General features: G+C 39.2%; 1 protein-coding gene across 1 annotated transcript in view; it reads left to right on the top strand.

The window, feature by feature from the left end:
* LOC101854249 (replication factor C subunit 2) overlaps window positions 1-14,614 on the top strand; it is a gene marked incomplete at its 5' end in the record, with an annotated part of 17,626 nt that extends 3,012 nt beyond the window's left edge. The window contains 8 exon segments of the mRNA XM_005096102.3: window positions 1,304-1,415; window positions 1,859-1,965; window positions 2,527-2,628; window positions 4,379-4,479; window positions 4,927-5,084; window positions 9,153-9,218; window positions 12,315-12,509; window positions 14,113-14,614. Coding sequence (XP_005096159.2) covers window positions 1,304-1,415; window positions 1,859-1,965; window positions 2,527-2,628; window positions 4,379-4,479; window positions 4,927-5,084; window positions 9,153-9,218; window positions 12,315-12,509; window positions 14,113-14,229 — 958 coding nt within the window.
* Between the last annotated feature and the right edge of the window lie 2,329 nt (window positions 14,615-16,943).

The following is a 16,943-nucleotide window of genomic DNA, read 5'->3' as shown; positions in this document are numbered from 1 at the left end:
GGGGGCTAACTCAGGGGAAATAACTCGCAATTTTGTGGGCAAATAATAAATGTTCTAGGGGAAATTTTATATGCCCCTGTGGGCCAATAAACACTCCGTTACAGCTATCATATGTCAGTCAGTGGAGTCTGATGTAGGCCTAGTACTAACAATTAATTTAATTTACTAGAGGTGGTAGAAGTTGGAAAGTAGTGATTCAAGATGCTTAAGTCCTGAGTTTGTTTAAAAAAAAAAAAAAAACTGGCCATGATTGTGATGGTCAGGACCTGATTTGTATTATAATAGAGGTTTCATCTGTCAAAGTACTAGCGGCTTATTTAGGCCTTTATGTTGTTTTTTGGGGGTTTTTTTGCTCATTAACAGTGGTCAGTGAACATCAGCCTAACTTTTTATAAATATGTGGAGCATCATGGTGAAATCAGGCGCCCGTCAAAATAATGAAGTTAAAGAAATCAGCATTTTAAAAACTGATAGGCAATTTTTGTGTGATTTTCTTTTTTTGGCTCAACATCTTTTATGTCCATTCAAAAACACATTTTGGTGGATTTTACTGAAAAACATTGATTAAAGGAACAAAAAATGTAAATTTTCAGTTTCCAAGGACTCTCACTCAGGCTATAGAAGAAACCAAACTTTGGCGGCCATTTTGTTGCCAATTCTCGCTAATTTTGCGTCTGAAGCCAGGTGACCCTGACTTCTTTGAATCGCAAATAATTCGATATATATCGATATTTTTTTTTTTCACTCACTAAAAGGGAGGCAAATGAACATGCTCTAAGATGATAACAATAACCACATATTATGCCCAAAAACTGACGAGCGCTTGATTCCTCCTTGTAATGACACAACTATATATGCTTTATTTACTGTATTGTTGATTTATGATGTCTTTGTCTTTTTAACTCTTTGAACCCCATCGGATGCTGGGAGCGTCCAGTACTAGTGACAACTGTTTCGTTTTATTTAGTGCTAGTTTTTGCTTGTTTTCGAACCAAGTTTTTTAGAAAGGACTAAACCTTTGTTTTCCGCTATTTTGAAGTTGGAGGCAAGCTTTTAGGGTTATAATGAGACATAGTGCATCAGGTTTAGATGACTGTAGGAAAAAACACTCTGCGAAATGGTGGAAAAAACTCAGGACTTAAAGAGTTTTAGAATTCTTTTGTGTTTTTGAACTTGTGTTTACGCTTTTTTGGGTTTTTGTTTTGTTTAGCTCCTACACAAATATTTGTTCCTTTTTGTATTTTTTATATGTGGGCCTATGCAACTGCACAAAATCACGTTTTTTTCTGGTGTTGTTTTTCAGGGTTGAGAAGTACCGACCAACAAAACTGGAAAACATAGTTGGGAATGAAGAGACAGTCAGCAGATTGGCAGTGTTTGCCAGGGAAGGGAATGTGCCAAATGTCATTATTGCCGTAAGTATTAGACTGTTAGACGGTTAATTTACTAGAGTGTGGTTAGCGGATGGTTTTGATTTTTTAAATTTTATAGTAAAATGTTAAGACTAAAATACCAAAACTTAAGATCTTACAATCTAGATCATGTGACCACCTTCCCCCTTCCTAACTAATCAAAAGCAACCCTAAGTTAGCCCCTTCACTGTGTGCTCACGCCTTGAGTACGTATCTTTTCCTGTCACTTGCTTGCCCTCACAGGGTTCTGTTGTCCTCCTCATGTCAATCAGTTGCTCGCTCTCTCTCTCTCTCTCTCTCTCTGTTTGCCTACTGCATTGAAACCCCAAGTTTTCGTGCTACCCATTTTGATTTTGTTGTCCCAATGTTACATGTATTCATTTCTCTGTTTGTTTTTGCTCTGGTGGTGGTTCACTTTCATTTTCAGTTATTTTATTTTATCTCAGGGTCCACCGGGAACTGGGAAGACCACAAGCATTCTGTGTTTAGCCAGGGCCTTGCTTGGAAGTTCCTTCAAGGATGCTGTGTTGGAGCTTAATGCTTCAAATGACAGGTGAAAATACTGGACTGTTTGATCTGCAGATAAAATTATTTTCTTTCTTTCTTCCTTTCTTAAAAAAAAAAATATTTGTCCTATTTCTTCTGTAATTTTTTTCCCCTGGAGGGGGGGGGGGAGCCTTAAATTGTCCAATTTTTAGATATGTTTGGAGGGTTCTTCATCAGAAATTGAAAGTTAAATGTGTGGATATTCTCCCTTCTTAGTCTTCACTTTTACATTCTGTCATCAAAATTTTCTAAGGTCAATGTCAAAAAAGATGGTAAGGATTTGCAAAATTTTCTTCTTTGGTTTGGAGCACATCTAAAATTTCTTTTTAAAATCATGCTACCTTCCAAAAAAAAAAAATTGCTTTTAGTAATTTACCCGAAAAGGATTTGTCACAAGTGTTGACGAGTACTGGGCCTTTGTACCTTGAAGTGATTATTTGTGCTGATCAGTCTTACTGAAGTTTTGGTTTTGTACTGAACAGTTAAATTATATTTTGCCATGACTGTTGAAGGGCTTTATATTTGTCTTTCCTAATGAAAACTCACAAGTGTTTTATCTGATTCCCAGAGGCATTGATGTGGTCCGGAACAAAATCAAGATGTTTGCCCAACAGAAGGTCACATTGCCTAAAGGAAGACACAAGATCATCATCCTGGACGAAGCTGACAGGTGAGTTACACTGAAACAGCACTTCTTATTTGATACTCACATTGGTGTATAAAGTTTAATTTTTGTGATAAAAATGACAAAAATTTTAGCGAAAATAGAAAGTTGAGCTTGTGTGAAAGGATATTTGTTACTAATACTAAATGGGAAAATGTATATTCAAAAGGGCATTCAAGTAAAATAAGTCTGAAATTTACTGCTGTTTTGCATAACTTTTTATTTTTACTATTACTTTGCCTGACAACAATGATTCTTGGGATAGACAGTTATTGTCAAGGCCAAGAGCATTCTCAACTAATACAAGCATCTCCCCTGAATAGAGGATTTTTAATGCCAATGAAGAAGAACAATGGTACAAACAGTAAAATGAGAAATTTTGATATTTCCTCAGTTAAATGTAGTACTGTAAAACACAAAAGTAGTAGCTCTGCTTCTGTTTCTGGTTTTGGGGTTTTTTTTGGGAGGGGGTCTCATAGACAGAGTAATCTCTTCAGAATAGGAGCTTCTTGGTTGCTTTGTTATAAATTTCAGTAGACATTCATTTAGACTTTTGACTTTTGTGGATGAACTTTTTATACTATAACAATGTGAATTTCTACCTGAACTATTAACTTGCTATCTGAAGATATTAAAAATATGAAGACTGGGGTTGAACCAGTGATGATAACCTCCCCTGGATCTGTGGAAATCGACAGTTTCTTCTTTTTTCTAAGTTTCTTCCCGTGTCCGCCATTGGCACCACTACTTCTTTCCAAATCTTTAAGTTTGATGGCATACTTTTTTCAGCTTCTGCAACACGAAATAGACATGTGTATTTATCAGTTCATCACTTTCTCCCTTTCTTACTCATTATATTCTCTCCTTCTCTCACTGCCAACACGGAAAATGGAAGTGGTAGTCTATGGAATAACATGTGGAAAGGGGGAAATATATATTTAGGGCAGCGTGGTGAAATCAGGTGCTCCTCAAAATAACGAAATTGGAGAAACAAGCATGTTTCCGCCAGTTTGGACATTTTTATTTTTTGGCTTAACCTTTGTTATGTCCATATAAAAATATTTCCATGTGAATCCTACTGAAAAACATTGATTAAAGGCATGAACATAAAATATGTCATTTTTCAGTCTTCCAACACTTTGTAGCTATTGGAGCTACCAAACTTTATCGGCCATTTTCTCGCTAATTTCTCCACTGAAACCAGGCAACCTCGCTTCTTTCAATCACAGATATCTTGAGTTCTATTCAAATAAATCAGCTTTTAGACGATACCAATAACTCCACATGCCCAAAAATTGACGAGCGCCTGATTCCACCACGTCGTGACACATGTATCTATCTCTTCTTTCTGTGTTTTTTGTTTTGTTTAATGTAGATGTTTTTATGACCCGATCTACGCAGTTTTGATCATAAAGTAGGCAAGCTTTTAACCCTGCCTGTCAGGGTCAACTTAGGCTGAGATGGATACAACAACCCAACAGAAAGACTGAGATACTCTCCCCACTCTGGAATCAAATTGGGGTATCCTGGGAGCAACCTAACTACTACACCACAAATTTTCAGTTATGGAATGTACATGAACTGAATTTTAATGAGAGTGAATGCCTTATAAGGGCAAAAATGACCTACGCCTATCTTGCTGTAGGTAAAATGAATTTCCTGTTCCTCTCTTGACATATTTTTAGATTGATTGAGTGCCTGCGATATTCTGGAATAATGTCTGTACATGAATTTCTACTTTTCTAAATACTCCCAGCATGACAGATGGGGCTCAGCAGGCCTTGAGGAGGACAATGGAGATTTTCTCAAAAACAACTCGCTTTGCATTGGCGTGCAATTCTTCAGAAAAGATTATTGGTGAGTGTATGTCATTGTCTTTGCTGTGGAAATGAATTGCAGAGACATAAGAACATAGTCTCCTTACATGGCACAAGTATTAGTTTGGTCAGTAATTTTCAAAGAATTTGTTGTCTTGTCATATATCATATGCTCTAGCTAGTTGTTTTAAAAAAAATATGTACACTGCCTTTTTCAAGGAAACTGACTTGTGATCCAATTAAGTATCTGTTGTTTCTGGGTGTATTTTATGTGCAGAGAATATGATTTGTGAAACAGCTCCCTTTTTTCCAAAAAAAAGAATTATTTGAATTTGTTTGGGTTTTTATTTTTTAAAATTCTAAAATGTTTTCCTTGTGATGTAAATATTTCAGAATCTTTGCTTTTATTCCTCTGTGTAAATATAGGAGGGTGGCTTCTTGGTGTACAGATTAGCCTCGTCGTAAATGGGTTTTCTTGCTTCCTCAGAGCCCATACAGTCGCGCTGCGCCGTGCTCCGGTACTCAAAGCTGAGTGACGCCCAGCTGTTGGCTCGACTTCTGGATGTGGTCAAGGCGGAAGACGTCAGCTACACTGACGACGGCCTGGAGGCCATTATTTTCACAGCTCAGGGAGACATGAGACAGGTCAGTAGCATAAGGAACAGTAGACTGGTCTTCGTTATATCTAATTGTCTGTTTCAATTTTATTGCTATGTATAAACTTTGAAAATGTGCACCAAGGTAACCGTATTAGCAGTGCTTCCAATCTTCCGTCTTTTTACTTACAGAAATCCATACTTTCTGACGGTTCCGTACTTGCTCCCCAATCATTATCAACTTCATCTGTTAAAAAAATGCGTAAGGCTACCAAAATTCTGTTGCAAAGGATAGGTACTCGCCTTTGTATCATCTTGTGTAAGTAACAGATATTTAGGGTAGCTGTCTCGGCAAAAAGTTCATGTTAGAGAAATCTGCCAGATTGCCCATTTCCTGCAATCGGCCATTGTCCTGCTATGCAATACATTTTTACCTGCAAATTGATCAAAATCTGGCTAGCCGTGATACCGAACTTTTTGTGCCAATTTCCTCCCTTCTTTCATTCTCTCATTCTTTCTGCCTATCTTTGGATTGCTGCCGCGGCTGGAAAATCTGTGATTTGATCAAATAGATTGACTTCTGATTTTAGACAGAAAATCACTGTCATAAGAAAACTTTTAAAACAAATTTGTCTAGATCTGGATAGATTGTCAGTACGATGAGTCTGCAGGAGTGTGATAGTGATATGGGCAGCGATGAAAATAATTTATACTAAAACTACTAAATCAAGAATGATTTGAAGTGGTGTTCCCTGGTTGCAACATTCAGCATTCAAACTTGAAGATGGAGGAAAATTAGGGTATACACGCCAGGTAACTCGGATACTCTGTCATCATGGTACAAGTCTTTTCATTATTCCCAGGTTTGTCTTCTGTCAATGGTGCGATGAAAAATTAGATGAATTATGAATTATATATTGACTTAGCAATGGCAAGGGGAACCTGTTTTTAAACATTGTCAGCTATGGAAAGATTTAAAGGTAGAGAAATCAATCAAGACAAAATCTTGGTGAAAAAATAAGTGCTATGGGTTTATGGCAATCTCTTCATACAGGCTCCCAAACACCGTTTTTCAACTCTGTAAAAGCATTAAATTTCAATTTCTTCGGGGCTTCGCCCCCAAATCCCCGCCAGGATGCTTCATCCCCAGGCCCCCGGCAGAATTTTCCTTACTTTTCCTTTTCAGCTGTTGGGAGCACCGCAACAGGCAAAGTTGAGAGCTTAACGCATTGTTTGTGGCAACTAACTCATTGATGGGTTCCTCAGTTATGTTGGATTTGGTGGGTTTGGGTTTTTTGGGGGGTTAAATTAAGCTGCATGCCTCAGATAGCATCATAAATATGCTCTTGTTGTTTTAACTCACTGGAGACGTTTCACGCAGCATTTGCGAGCACCATTATTTTCCAGAGAGGCGGTTCATGCACCCCCTGGGAGCGTTTCATGTTTTTTTTCTCGGTGAAGTATGCTCGCAATCACTGTGTGAACCGTCTCTTACCTTGCAACAGACCTTTGTTTCGTTTCATGTGAAGTTTCATCGGAATTGTCTGGATACTTTTTGAGTTATTGAGCCAGAAGGAAAGTTAGTCACGCGAGGCCCTATTTTCATTTTTCTGACTGGTGTCTGTTCTCGCAACTCTTTGTCAGTACAATGGCAGCACATTTAGTTTTAGTATGAGTTTTAAGGCCCTTGCAACAAAATAAGGTCATAAAAGTGCCGAAGATTAGGTGTTCCTGGAGAGTAACAAACACAAAAAAGAAGGAGGAGAGATCAGGACGAGAGATGTTTGATAGGAAAGAAGGAGCAAACCACACCAGAGCACCCGCCAACCACCCACTTGGCAGCACGAAAAGCAAACATTTTTCAAGTGCCTGACAATTTTGACTGTTCAGAAAATTCTGATTATGATATTTTAGATCATGGGGATCTTGCTTTCAATGTAAAAGCACTGATTCTGATAGAGAATGTTCTAGATCTAGACTAGGCTTTCAAATGCAAAATTCCGCTTTGTCTGGAACCCTGTGTTTTTTTTTCGCTCTGAAGTGGATTACACAGCTAGTACACAAGGATTACCATATCGATTACCTGCCTATTCATGAGTTTGCCTTTTTCATTCATTTTGAAACACAAAACACAACAAAAGACGCACACACAAGGTTGATTTTTTGTGTTTTTTGAATTTTTTTTTACACAAGACAATACGTCGCCAAAAAATTTTGGTGAGCAGCAAATTGAGCACATTTTCAAAAAATCATTTCTAAAAAGCTATAAAAGATATTGCCTTTCTGTTTTTTGTGTCTTCTTTGGCATGTTTAGATCTGTTATGTGTGTAAAAATGATGGTTGTATGTCTTTGGGAGTGTAACCTGCATGGAGCACGAGGCAGGGGTGGGTAGGCCACGGGAAACATGGAGATGCGTTGAAAGGTACACGAGAGACGAAGCTCGCTTGGAACAAGCTTGGAAGGATTGCCCTGGACAGAGATAAATAGAAGGAGCTTGTATGTGACCTATACCCTGCCTGGGGTGAAAGTCATTGATGATGATGTCTTTGGGAAGGGTTTTGTTTGAAATATTGAAATACCCCCAAAAATGCAAGTCTTCAGTGCATGTAGACCCGAAAAAGGCCCAGTCTCCAGCAAGTTAAATAAAACAAAATTCCACTTTTTTTAATCCCATGAGGAAATTTGATTTACAATAACAACAGCATATACACTAACAAAACTAAAATAATAAATTAACATTACTTAACTCTTTGAGCCCTAGTCACTGGTACATCATTTAGCCAGACCCTACCCCTAATCTGGCCCGTCTGGGACAAAATGGGCACGTAAAACATTTTTTCCTTCACAGGATGTTATTGGTAATTTTTAAGATCTTTCTGAATTAGATGGTGGTAATTGTCACGGTAGTCAGTTTCATGCCTTACGCTTTTTTAATAACGGGACGGAAGCGCCCCGTATGCCGTATGCCATGGGCTTTTGGTTAGTGTTACTCACTTTCGGGGATCAACATAAAAAGTCAGACACTACACCGGGCTCATTTGGATTGCTTGGTGTCGTGTGTGTTCGTCTCTCCCGTTTACAGTCGTGTGTGTGTGTATACTAACTTTACAGTAAGGGCGAGGATTAGCGTAAGTGGGATATGAAGTGTGATTCTGACGATGAAGTGAATGAACGTTGAAATCACTCAGGAGCTCAGACAGAGGCGCACGATAGCCTCTGGAGGTCAGGGCCCAAACAGTTAATATGTAGTGGCACTCCAATACTGACAATCAATGCTCCTTTCTGGTCATCTGTACAGTGTCCTGTTTTTTGTTGGTTTGTGGTTGTTGGGGGGGGGGGGGGGGTAGCTAGGGTTATTGTAATTGTGTGTTCTCACAGATGTATATATACCAGTGGCCACCCACTTGGATGCTGTGTGACGGACATAACCTTGGTGTTATTGTGAGGCTGACCTCACCTGCCATTCAGCCAGTTACCCCCCGGGGCGGTGCCACTGACTGAAGTGTCTTTAGGCCATTCCCAAAGGGGGGACATTTCTCGTTGACGCACAGCAGAATTGTAAATGGGCTGACTCATGTCAGGCTCATAACTGTGCCTGATCTACAACAGGGAACTGCTGCTTTTTCTTTCCTGATCCTTACTATTGTCATTTTCCTCTACTTCTTTTGTATGTTTGTCACTCTCTTGTGACATGCTATTTTGGGATGCCTTGATAGTCGAAGGAGACCATGTGCTGTTGAAGCTAGAGAGGTGAGCAGTCTAAGTCTGATTCCCTCAACAGACTTCTCTGTTGACACCCACCCCTTTGCGCTCATATGACCTTATGCAGTTGCAAGCGCCGTAAAACCCTCTACTATAAAAAAAATATAAATTCCGCCAGTGGAGCCCTTGAGCTCTGTGTTGTTAGGGGTGATCAAACTGTATAAACAGTTTAAGTAAAAACATATATTTACAGATGGGAGCGGATTTTTAAACCTATGTTTTGGGTTTGTTTGTTGGTTTTTTTTTCTATTACCAGGGATAAACGGCCTAGCATGCTTGATATATCTGTCACATTGCTGACCGTATGCCCTAAATTTCTGATAAGGTTACACTGCTCTTTTGTTTTGTACCCAGGCTTTAAACAATCTCCAGTCAACGTTCCAAGGATTTGGTCATGTGAACAGTGAAAATGTCTTTAAGGTAAGATTTCTTCATTTGTACTTTGGGAATTTTCAGTGCTTCCACTCTTCCGTATTTTTACGGAAATCCGTACTTTCTGCCAGTTCCGTACTTGTTCCTCCATCATTATCAACTCCCTCCGTAAAAAAAACTGCGACAGTGCAGGACTGCCGAAATTCCGCACTCGCCCTCGTATCGTCTTGTATAAGTTACGGATATTTACGGTAATTCTCCAAGTTGACGTTATAGAAACCTGCCAAATTGCGCATTTCCTGCAATCAGACATTATACCGCTATGTCCCAGTCCCATGCATTCATTGCGTGTTGGTCGGCAGTACATTTTTTACCTGCAGATGGATCAAAATCTGGCGAACCTTTTGCGCCAACTTCCTCCTTTCTGTCATTCACTCATTCCTTCTGTCTATCTTCGGATTGTTGCCGCGGCTGGAAAATCTGTGCGTTGATCAAGACTGATTTTGATCTTAGAGAGAAAATTACTGTCGGAAAGAAACTTTTTTCGCAAATTTTATCTAGGTCTAGAGAAATTATCAATGCGAAGATTCTACGGCACGTGAACGCAATATAAGGGCCACGATGAAAGAAATATATGCTGATACACGGGCGTGCCCACTATGGATGGGATCGGCCGATTGCGCTGATCGCCCGACTCGGTCGAACAACCGTGTTTGCTTTGAAACTGAAAACAAACACGTTTGTTTTTGAGGCGATCGGGCGATCCCGTCCATAGTGAGCACCCCGTATAAAATCAAGAATAATTCGAAGTGGTGTTCCGAGGTTGTGACAGGCGACTTTCAGACATGAAAATTTAGAAAAAATGTGGGTATACGCTGCCCAACCGTATTTTGAAGGTACATCTATTCATTATTCCCAGGTTTGCCTGCTGTCAATGGTGCGACTACAAATTAATTGAATTATAGTAGCAATGAAAGGGGAACCTGCTTTTAAACATTTCCAGCATTGGAAAGATATGCTGGTGATGAAGTCAAACAAGACAAAATGTTGGTGAAAAAATAAATATTATGGGTTATAGGCAATATCTTCAAACAGGCTCCCAAATACCATTTTTCTACCCTCTAAAAGCACTAAATTTCAATTTCTTCGGGGGCTTCGCCCCCTGAACCCCCACCGGGATGCTGTCCCTGGACCCTGCTGGGGGCCTCTGCGGCCCCAAGACCCCCTTCAGAATTTTCCTTACTTTTCAGCTTCAGCTGGTGGAAGCACTGAATTTGGGGGGATTGACTGAAAAGTTTTTTCTGTAACTTATAAACCCTCTAAGTTTATTAGCTGGTATATGTTTTGCTTATGTTATATGTCTTTTTGTTGAATGTGTGATACTAATTCACATTTGGCCATGGACTTATCTTTGTAATGTTGTAACAGGATGAAGCCAAGTCAGTAATCTGAAGAAATAGTGTGCACATGTCGCTGTATCGTGTTGAATTTTGCCTGATTTATTCTTAGCTTTTGACAAGGTTTTTTTCCCCCTGTACCTCTAATTTGAATTTCATTGATGCTCACTGAAAACAGCTTCCTTCGTTTCAATTGGATATAAAGGCAAACAGTTTGTCATTAAATGTTGTCAACCCAGATGAGATTGTTCGCTGAGTGGGCATGCTATTTTCTGGAAATTGGCGTAATTTATGAAGAGATAATTGAACTGTGCGTTTTAATTTTCTTTTTTCTTTTACAAAAAAGTTTTTTAGACTTGTAAATTTGTCTAAAAACAAGAAAATGCTAAGATGTGTATTGCCAGAAATAATCTTTCTGCTTAGCTTGCTGCTATGTTTGCGCTGTGTCCACACATGCATCATAGGTTGTTGTCATTTATAGGTGTTGTGATATGGGAAGTCAACTGGGAGGAATGAGGGTGCTGCTGATTTGGACAGCCTTTTTCTTGTCAATCTGTTGCTTTTATTTGTCCTCTGGTTTTGTCACAGCATGAAGTGCTGAACAGCCTTTACTGTGTTATCGGTCTTGTCTTTGTCTCATTCCCACCCATATACTCTCACTCGCACACACACACACACACATACATACACACACACACACATACATACATACACACACACACACACACACACAGCAGGAAAGTGCTTCTGACTGAAGTTGTCTTTAGGCCATTCCCAAAGGGGTGATATGAACATGTTCTTATGCACAGTAGACTTTGTAAATGGGCTGATTTATCAATGTCATGCTTGTACTGTGAGGAACATCATAGGGGGAACTGCTGCTTTTTCTTTCCTCATCCTTACTATCATCATTTTTCCTCTACTGCTTTTGTATGTTTGTCATGCTCTTGTGAACTGCTATTTCCAGGGTGCCTTGATAGGCGAAGCAGACTTTGTGCTGTTGAGGCTAGAGAGGTGAGCAGAGTAAGCCTGATTTCCCGTTTGGACTACTCTGTTGACATCCACCCCTTGGCGTCCATATGACCTCATGCAGTTGAGAGCGCCGTAAAACCTTATTAAAACTAAACACACACACATGCCCTCGTCCAAGCGTTCATCACTGTTGTGTATAAGGGGCCCTACACCTGTACGTTCGAACCGGGCGGTTTGAACCTGAGTGGAAACTGGCGTTCGAACCGCCGTGCAAAACCTACATTCAACAGGTCGGCGCATCATCCACATCACTCGTGGTTTAACCACAGCAAGTGTACTGGCAATGACAATTTGCTAGCAATTTATGTGCTGCTTAAGAGGAAGAATTTTGTTTTCTCTTTAATTATTGAAAAATTCTGTTCGTACTTTGCCTTAAAAATGGTTCGCTCGTTTTAAAAATGTAATCCGGTTTTATGTGCAGTAAATGATCATTTAGAAGATATTGCCATGACAAGATGCCGGCTAAGTCCGTGACGTCACACAAAGGCTGTTGTCAACGAAACGCGCAGAACTGTATTCAGAAAATCCACACGTTAAAACCGCTGGTTCAGCCTCCCGGTAAAATTTTTTTTCTAGCAGTTTTTCATCCACATATGCGGTTCTACCGCCAGGTTTGCCTTTCCATTCTGAACCAGCAGTACATGTGTAGGGTTCTAAGTTTGGGCAATTCTGTAGCAACTCACAACAGTCCACCATTTATATTGTCTTTGGTCAGGTGTGTGACGAACCTCATCCAGTGTTGATCAAAGACATGTTGGGTCACTGCGTGTTGGGTCATATCGACGATGCCTACAAGGTCATGGCTCACCTATGGCGTCTGGGCTACTCGGCAGAAGACATCATCACCATCGTTTTTCGTGTCTGTAAAAACCACAACATGCCCGAGTATCTCAAGCTGGAGTTCATCAAGGTTGGTTATTAGGTTCTCCATGGCCTGTTGTTGATCCCGTTATTTTTGCACTTTTCACTCTGTTAGGTTCAGTTAAGGTTGACTTCTTTCAGGATGATTTTGCAGTAACTTTTTTTTATGTGAAAAGTAGCGGGCATTTTGTTCCCTGTGTGAACAGTTCGTCAATCCACAGGATTGCCCATTTTAATGGGCAGCTGAAGGTTTCCCTTGTTTTGCTCTTTTCTCTCACTTCTTCCTCCATCTATGGCTGACCCCTCCATCCTTCTTGTATGATCAAGTCTACTCATCTGCCCCACTTCTTAACAGAAATCTATCAGAAATGTATACATGTATTCTTGTGGAGAACAAACCATATAACCTTTCAAATTTAGCTTATTACTACTCAAAAGTGTGTCAAAGATGGGTGTTTCTCTTTTTTTCTGTATGATAAAATGTAGGTAGCGTAAATACGGCCTCACAGCCTTTTCGAGCGCTATAGTTTCGGTGAAATTGGGTTAATTTAGATCGCTGTTTCTTTGCTCTTTCGCTATAAAACACCAAATGCTGTACACCCTGTAAAGTTCAGCTTTTCCTCGTTACAATGGTGTAAGTTGTTTATATATGTAAATCCGAATTTTTGGAGCTGGATAATTGCTGTGGAAAGCAAAGCCCGTCGCCGTGGGAACATGTGGTCGGCCGGTTTAAAAATTGACACACACGCATTCAAATGCTTCATGGACAGATAGCTGATAAAATACCGTCTTTTCATTGGAGAACTGTAGAGCTTCAAACGAGCTTTTGTGTGGTATATTTTTGGCCTTTGGCGTTCAAATAGAAAGCCTTTAATAAAAAAAATAACGTCAAAGTTTTCTAAGATAATTTTTTACACAAAATGTAAAATACCGGCTCAAAAAAAGGTACCAATAGAAAGATGGGTTAATTTTCTTTTAGAACAAAGTAATCGGCTTGGAATTATTTTGCATCGATCCTTCCCCGAAACTCGAAAAGCTTGTGACCTCCGGTGCGTGGAGCACTCAGTACACTGCAGTATGCTGCCGTCTCGCTCAGCACCGGCCGGGACAGCGCTCTGTGTTTTTGTCAAAATGACGACATCATCGTGTTTGAGGCAGTAAAATACTGATTTGTAATGATCTACTGGCTTGAAAAAAATTAGGCTCAATGTCTATGTCATGTTATGGTGATTGTACTCTGTTAATGTGGAGATGTTTGGTGCACTTGATACTCTTTTATTATCTGTCGAACATGGGGTTGCAGCCAGTTAGCGACTAGCAGTATTTTTATCATATTTAAAACAGCTACCTTTATCATATTTAAAACAGCTACCTTTTTTTTTAAAAATTGACTGAGAGGTTAAAGAATGGTACCCAAATTCTCAGGAGATATAGGCTTTTCATATATATATACACGGAATGGATAAATTTGGCATACAACTACTTAGAAAATTTACTTTCTGGTAGGTATATAATGCATTGTAATCTTGCGTTTTCTTGGTCCTGTAACCATAATTGCCTTGGTATGATATGGTTCTTATTAGATTGATTGCCCCTTGCCTTTTTAATGTTTCATTTTGTATATGACCATTTTCTCATGGTCTTATTTTCAGGAGATTGGCTACACGCACATGAGGCTGGCGGAGGGGGTGCAGTCATTGCTACAGATGTCTGGGCTGTTGGCACGACTATGCCGGAAGTCAGCTGAACCCAATACATTGATGAAATAGGCTGGTGTGTTTGTGTGCATGGTGTCTGTGTGTGGTTGCTGATGCTGTCTGAAGTGAATGGCTGGACGAAGCTGATGAAAATGTGCTTTGAGTTTGATGATATGTGTATGTTTTGCCTGCATTTGTTAGTCTTGGGATGTGTGTTACCAAATAGGTGGTTAGGTTTAAATGTGTGTTTACATGTATGTGTAGGTGTATGTGTGTATGGTGGATATTTGCACAATGAATTCTCAGATTATTTTGTTTTGAATTATGTAATATCTGTTGAAAGTAGTGGAATGTAGAGAAGACAGATCCTTGACCCTTGTTTCAGCCCTGAGTTCTGATTTATTGTTTTGTCAGCATCAGTGCATCTGTAATGAGAAATAAAATTCAAACAAACTAATTTATTTTGTGATCTTGCTGCTTTTGAATATGGTTCCTTGGTTCCATAACAATTTATTTGAAATGTTATGTCAAGTTTTTGTGTTGAAATTTTAAACAGTAGATTGATTTGTCTTGCAGCTAGTATAAATTTTGTTAACATCTCTGAAAATCTGAAATAATTGTGAAAAGTAGGGAGGCTTAGTAGCTTAAAAGTTATGGTATTCACCTGTCAACTCTGAGGTACTGAGTTCGATCCCTGCCAGCTTTTTAAAAACGCTGATCTTTTAGAGGTAGATAAATGGACTGACTAACCCTGCTTGCAACAATGAGTTAAAAGTAGGTGAAGGTGACCTTGACAGTGAGCACTATTGACCTAATAATAAAATTTACTCACGTTTTTCATGGCTGCTGAGAAGTATCAATTGTCACATTAATGTGGTAGGCCTCAAAACAGTCTTTAGAGTCCCTTGTTGCAACAGGGAAGTAGGCTATTGTTTGCACTGGTTTGCCTGACTTAGTGCGATTTTCTTGCTTCTAACATTGAGTGCCGTCTGATGAGGCTAAACCCTTATCAAGACGTTGGTGTCTCCTTTGCCCAGCATTTAATTTGGTTTGGATAGCTAATGTCACAAAAAAAAATTCTGCAGAAAATATTCAATTTCTGAGTCTAGATCTAATATTGTAGAGGGACCATAGACCTCTGTGAATGGCAAAACATTTCCCCTAGAGCCTGTACAGTCATAACTCCAGCTATCAGTGGGCGTGGCACATGCATCACCATCAGCTGTGACTGCGTGAGTTCCCAGAACTAGATGTAGGCCTAGCGCGAGTGCTCTTTTCATTATCATTATCTGAATCAACTTCCCATCAACTGTTCCCGATCAAAATCATCCTCAATTGAGACATCTGACTGATTGTCTTCAACACCACTGTCAGGAATGTTTCAACACCACTGTCAGGAATGTGAAACAACTCAAATAGATTTCACCTTGAAGGACCAGGTAACTCATCTTCAGATAAATGACTCATCTCTCTTCTTCAAAGCCACCAGCTCTCTCAATTCAGTTATCAAAACTTTCTACTGTGCAAGCAAACTTTAACAGTTGTTTCCTTTGGCACAGGCAGCAGAAAGTCGTGATAACTGGAGTCAATTGAGGGCAGCGGTTTGGTTTTCAGCGGTACAGGCTAAGATTCTAGGGCGGCAGCAGTATAGGACGCTAAATGTCAAAAATTATAAAATCCTTCCACGCTATTAAGAAATGGTTAAACATGTGTTTTATCTAAAGGAACTAAATTTTTGGACCAGCTGGGCCTTCGACTTTTTTGGCCTTTTCACCTTGTTGCTCAAACTCAAAAATAGCTTTGCTGACAACTGGGTCCTTTCTTCAGGCACACACGCATTTGGCAGGGCAAAATAGCACTTTCACTGTAACAGAAAAAGCAACATACAACAAGAACCTCACACTTGTGAAAGTACTGTTGGGCACAGACAGATCACATCAACAAAGAAAAATCAAAATCACGGATAGCTCATACAATTAGCCATTCCCCAACAGTATATTTCTTGTTTTCATTATTGTTTTCTTTCTTTTTTTTTGGTTAACCCAAATTATGGATGTGTCAGCGCATTTAGCATTCCCTGAAATGTTTGAGTTATCCGTGCCTGACTGTACAGAGGTTGAGCATGTGGGAAGGGTGCTGTGGACTTGTCCACTATGAAATAAGATGCAATTTTTATTAAACAAGACACGCTTCTGTTCACAAATTTATTCATAAAGGCCACTCACATTGAAGTTGGAATGGAGTGAAGTTTACCTTCAGATTCATAAGAGCTCCACGCAAAATGATAGGCATGGCACACATGAAATACTACCCTCAAAATAACATATTAGTGAGCTCATTCACATTCTCTCCTTTTACACTTGCTTCTCATATACATATATATTGTCATGAAAATTATACATAGATAATATAGAGCAGAACCCCATCACAACACATCCACATTAATATATATATTGGTTAGCACTCTGGGTTTTTCAGTACGTGAGTTTGAAGAAAACTACTAAATCTTAAATTGAACTTCAGATTTTTTTAGTTTCAATTTCCACTTATTGGAAGCAATTTTAAATTCTAAGACCATTGACTTGAAAGTAAATATTTTAGATAACTGAGAAAAAAGAATTGAAATTGAAATATCGGTATGTCAGCAGAATGAACTAATTTTTTTTCACTGTACATACTGACTTTTAACACCTGACATATTATAAACATGTTTTTTGCCATAGCAAAATATTATGAAATTAAAAAATCTGGTGCGAAGGGGATCCACTGTATCAATCACCATGAAG

Source organism: Aplysia californica, unplaced genomic scaffold (genome assembly GCF_000002075.1).
Source record: "Aplysia californica isolate F4 #8 unplaced genomic scaffold, AplCal3.0 scaffold00121, whole genome shotgun sequence".
In the NCBI taxonomy this organism is placed as follows: domain Eukaryota; kingdom Metazoa; phylum Mollusca; class Gastropoda; order Aplysiida; family Aplysiidae; genus Aplysia; species Aplysia californica.
The sequence above is the reverse complement of the archived record's forward strand: the minus strand, read 5'-3'. Positions and strand labels throughout refer to the sequence as shown.